Source organism: Amborella trichopoda, chromosome 9, assembly GCF_054954075.1.
Source record: "Amborella trichopoda isolate Santa Cruz 75 chromosome 9, AtrichopodaSantaCruz75HAP2 v2.0, whole genome shotgun sequence".
NCBI lineage: Eukaryota > Viridiplantae > Streptophyta > Magnoliopsida > Amborellales > Amborellaceae > Amborella > Amborella trichopoda.
In genome coordinates, this window is record NC_142344.1 from 48,157,221 (window position 1) to 48,162,452 (window position 5,232).

Consider the following 5,232-nt stretch of genomic DNA (forward strand, 5'->3'; position numbering starts at 1 on the left):
TCATAATATATATATTCCAGCCTACTTATATACATTTGAATAATAAAAATTCAATCCTGATAGGTCCCTTACAAATCTCTTACTTAAAATTACAATTAAATTCAATACAATTTTCAAATACTCACCATGAGCATCTCTACGACATATTACCTTACTTGTACTCAAAATTCCACATTATATCAAAATTACATAATAATTCCATCTTCATTCTTCATCATCATCATATATCACAATATCTCATACACATCACACACTTAATCATAATAATCCAATAAGATTTCAATTCGCATAAACAATAGAGCATAGCATTAAAGCTATTACCTCAAAATTAAATAATAATTTCTACATTCACATAATATACTCAATTTAATCAATCATGAATCACTCAATAACTGTAAATACATTAAATCAAACATACATGGGAGAAGTCATGGTTCGAACCCCTTGTGCCCAGGCCACGAAAAGGCATTTTGAGGACCTAATTTTATCTCATTGTCTAAGGCACTGGTGATAATAATAAATCAAGGAGATCAATCCAATGGGAAAAAAAATGATCAATTTTATTTCACATAATGGAATCAAATCATGAGAAAAACATGTATCAAAATAGTCATTCAAAGTTTGGGAGAGAACTACACAAAATAAGGAAGTTATGATGAAACTACACTATATAGTTGATAAGGGTCCACACAAACTTTTCAACATTCAAAAAAGAAACTCAAGAGATTATATCACATGCTCAAATATGATGAGACAAACCTCTCATCAGTTGTATATTCTTAGTAAAAATTCCAGAAAAATAAGATCAAGATTATCAAAGCGAAACTACTCAAGATCATGGAGTACATAAGCTAGTCTACATATCTTGTATATGGACTGCATAATTGCTTTGAGACTCTTTAAATGTCAAGTTTTCATGACCAAAAGATGAAGAAAGTTATTTTAAACTAATAATTACAACAAGCTTTGATAATAAAAATGATGTAAGAAATGGAATATATGAAAAAAAAAAAAAAATTCAATACCTTGGTGAAACAATATTATGGGTTTGTTCTCTTATACGAGGAACTACTCCATCAAAAGGTTTCAACTCAGGGCTTAAAAATGAGAAACACAATAATGGGGGTGTTGTTCTCAAGAGGACTATGGTGGCCAAGTTTTTGTCAAGGGGGCACTCTCTCTCTTTGGAGTGAAACTCAAAATCAGGGCTACAATTAATCCCATAAGTTACTTTTATACCTAAATCATAAAGGTGAATTTGATCTTGGTCATTGATGTCGTGGATCAATGGCACATGAGAGGTTTTTATCCAAGCCACTCATCCATAGCTTATCACCAAGATCAATGGGTGAGCTTTTGACATCCTTCACTACTTGAAACCTAGGTTTATTGTCATTTTACCTTAAAGTCTTCCATGTTTTATTCTTATTAAGTCCAAATTCATTTTTACGCTTATGCCCATACCTTTTCTATTAAGTCCCAATTCATATTTACCTCGGTTTTTCTAATGTTTTCTATCGTTGGCATCCCTCTTTTTGGATTATTTCTAAATTACCTCTAGATTATCTCAAAAATACCCACATTCACAAACTTGCTATTTCAAACTTCATTTTTTTACCACTTTTTTAACTTTATTTGGACATGTTATGTTTAAGTTTACTCTAAACATAATTTTCATATTTTTTTTGGATTTATTTTATATTTTTATAAAATATAATAAATTAATTTTTGGTCAGGCCAAGACCAGCCTGGTTTTTCTGGGTTTCCCAGAACCGGTTCCAAGTTAGTCAGAGCGACCCATGTCTGGGTTCTGAGCCTGGTTCGTGTAATCAGACATTTCTACTAGCCACTAGAAGTCAAATTGGATAGCTTGGTGTGCGGCACAAAGTTCAAAAAATATTTTTTTAACTTTGAGTCTAGTCGATGACATACTCGCAAGCACCCGATTTGAAATCTAATAGAAAAGAGTGATTGTGAACTCTTTGTATTAGAAGTGAGTGGCCTCTTCATATACCTTTCCATATACTACTAGACAATCGAAAATCACAATCTACGATAATCATCGCCATAAATTAAAGAGTGAATTACGTATGGACACGATTTCCTTATGTTCAGGGGGTTATTACTATTTGATGTTATTTATGCCAAAAATTACAAGGACCATCCCCCGGGTTTTTTGTTTTTTTTGTTTCCTTAAGTTGCCCTCCTAGGTGATGTATATGGCCACTAGCAATTATTGGTCCACCTAATAGAAACAAAATTCAAACACAATAGCAAAGTGCACTGTTGTTTCTTTTTGAGAAGAGAATGTAACAAGATAGGAAAGTGTATATTACATGTCAAAAGATAAAAAAGTTTCTATTACACCATTATATTACCATTACATATACAATGAAAAAACCACTACAAATATTGTGTGAGGAACAATTATTTTATCAAAAAAATTTTCAGTTTCTAAAACTATTTACCACCCTCACCAAAACCACCCCTATTCATTGGTGAGCGAACCATTGTTTTGCATGGGTCGTTGGATTATATAGACCTCAACACGTTAGAGAGAGAGAGTCGCCTACGGCCGCATGTCCAACATACATTTCAAAGCTTTTTCTCTCTCTCAAAGGCTCATTTCCTTTGTTTGGCATGCCCTTCTCTCTCTCTCTCAAAGGCTCATTTCCTTTGTTTGGCATGGCCTTCTTATCTTAAGTATGTATGAATGGAGAGACCTAACGCCGCATGTCCCAACAGCTCTCTCTCTCTAGGACACATTGCCTAAGTTTAGCATGGCCCTCCTTATCAAGATATGAATGGGGAATCCTAACGCCGCATGTCCATCATGCACTTCAAATGCTTTTTATCTCTAAACCTACTTTCTCTCTCTAAACCTAATTTTGTATATAAAGCATGGTCCTCCTCCTATATAAATAAATAAATTGGTGAACTCACTACACATTAACCAAACCAGCAGCTTGTTTGCTTTGTAATCTCCACAACAAAGAATCATGGAGAGCCTCCCTCTTCCTCTTGCATTTGCCCTGCTTCTCCTCGCGGTGAGTGCCCAAAATCCGCACTGTAGATTGTGAGTGTTATGTAACATGTATAATGGGCAATCCACTATTTGCTTACATATTTTGGTTCCTCATTGAGGTATGTCTTTTTTATTTTTATTTTTATTTTTTTTTGTGTTACTTGTTTAACGCTTTATTGATATAGAATGCTTTTCAAGGCCAGTCACCCCTTTTTGGTATTTGCGAACTGTGTATTCTATCAGTATAATGATTGTTTTCCCTTGTAGTAATATAGTTCTATACGGTGTTTGATTACTCGGACGACCTAGATTGGACTCGTATCTTAAGAAAAAAAAAAAAAAATTCAAACAAATAAGACATTTATTTATAATATGTTTTTCTTAATGTTTTCTATCATTTTGGCAAAGATTAGAAAGTGTTTTTGGTCAAGAATACTTATAGTTACTATTTTCCTTTTTTTTAAATCATTTTCTAAAATACCCATGTTCACAAATTTATTTTTTTAAAATTTTCACTACTTTTTAACCTCATTTAGATGTGTTTTTTGCCATAAATTATTTCCTAACTTGGGCAAAGTCGATCATTCCAATACTAGTTTGATGAATTTTTTTCTCTTGTTATTATATAATGAGACCATTTACCTTTGATACAAGGAGGTCATAATTACTACTACCATCCGATGTGAAATCTAATAGCTAGGTCAAGAAAATTTCTTTTGAAGTTTGAGCTTAGTCAATGGAATAAGTGCAGCCATCAAATTTCACATTAGGGTATGTCACAAAGTTTGATGAAATTTCTTTTGAAGTTTGAGCTTGGTCAATGGAATAAGCTCAACCATCTAATTTTACATCCAATAGTCAAAATTAATTGTGATCACCTTGTACCAAAGCTAATTGATCTCACAGTATACTTTACCTTGTTTAAAATGGGATATTTTGAGTTGAACAACGATGTAACATGCCTTTCTGTGTATGTTATACCATTTACTTTCTTGTGTGTTAAAAGTTACTTGTTTTTATATGCTACATGTAGGGAAGGATGAGCCAGTACCACGTACTGGCGACACCCGAGAGGTATTGGGCACAGGCATTCCCCAACACTCTGATGCCTGACATCATTCGTGCACGCCTTCGCCCCCTGCCATCAGGACTACTACATGTGGGTTCAAGCAACCGAGACCCCCGATTCTTGTATTCAGACTTCACAAAGGAGCATCTGGATCCTAGAGAGACCACCCTCTTCTTAGAGGAGGACCTCAAAGTAGGAATGAACAAAATTTTCCACTTTCGCATGTCGGATTTCAATAATGCCTCTCCATTTCTTTCTCGTGAGGATGCAAGCACTACACCTTTCTCGACTGTTGAGTTCCCCCGGATCTTACACCGGTTCTCGTTGCCTCCTGTGTCTAGAGAGGCTCAAGAAGTGTGGGGAACCCTAACATGGTGTGAATCATTAGAAGCCAAGGCCAAGTGTCTAACTTCTTTAGAGGCCATGATTAACTATGCCAACTCCTCTACTATGGGCCATAACATTACTATGCTCCACACCATCATCAACAATGCTTCTGTGGTCCAAGCATACACTGTGAAGAAAGTGGAAAGAAAGGATACGAAGCCTAGCTCAGCAGTGTGCCATAACATGCCCTATCCCTTTGCTGTATATAGTTGCCACTATATTGGAGAGGGAAGAATCTACAAGGTGAGTCTGGAAGGGGAAGATGGGAGCATGGTAGAAGCGATTACGGCATGCCATCCAGATTCTCTGAACTGGATCCAATGCCCATATTGGTATCAATCGCTTCCCGCATATGCGAAGCCGGATCATCAAAATTATTCTTGCCATTTCTTACCTGATACCCACATTGTATGGGCTTCTACTTAAGTCCCATAATTTGAAGACGCAATCAAAATAATTCATCGTTGTCATAATAACTATGTATTCTTCCTTTATTATTGTTATCATAATAGCTATGTATGCAAGGCGTTTTGCGTATCCATGGCTGAGTGGTTTTACCCAACTTGGTTGTTAGTTTTCATCAGTATATGAAAGCACGACTCGCCCTCGGAATCTGGCCTAGGCCAGGCTGAGTGGCACGGATTATGGTGAGGCTAAAAAGCATTAAATAAAATAAAAAATAAGAAAAATCTCAAAAATATGAAAATTTTGTTTAAAGTAAAATTAAACAAAACACATAGAAATAATCCAA

The 5,232-nt window shown here is 35.2% G+C and overlaps 1 protein-coding gene across 2 annotated transcripts; it reads left to right on the plus strand.

Annotated features, from left to right (window-relative positions):
- The first annotated feature begins 2,958 nt into the window (after window positions 1–2,958).
- LOC148780583 (BURP domain-containing protein 3-like) lies at window positions 2,959–5,020 on the plus strand. 2 transcript variants are annotated; one of them, XM_088845974.1, is made up of 2 exons: window positions 2,959–3,144; window positions 4,059–5,020. In XM_088845974.1, the coding sequence occupies exons 1-2, from the start codon at window positions 3,100–3,102 to the stop codon at window positions 4,905–4,907; spliced, it is 894 nt and encodes a 297-aa protein (XP_088702100.1). In that variant the 5' UTR covers window positions 2,959–3,099; the 3' UTR covers window positions 4,908–5,020. The 2 variants fall into 2 exon arrangements, with proteins under 2 accessions (XP_088702100.1, XP_088702099.1); XM_088845973.1 differs by having other exon boundaries at window positions 2,959–3,047.
- Window positions 5,021–5,232: the final 212 nt, after the last annotated feature.

Bases quoted from the DNA above. Each gene is read 5' to 3' on its own strand.
- LOC148780583 (XM_088845973.1), top strand. From the start codon at position 3,000: ATGGAGAGCCTCCCTCTTCCTCTTGCATTTGCCCTGCTTCTCCTCGCG. The intron at 3,048-4,058 runs GTGAGTGCCCAA...TGCTACATGTAG, and splicing joins TTGCCCTGCTTCTCCTCGCG to GGAAGGATGAGCCAGTACCA.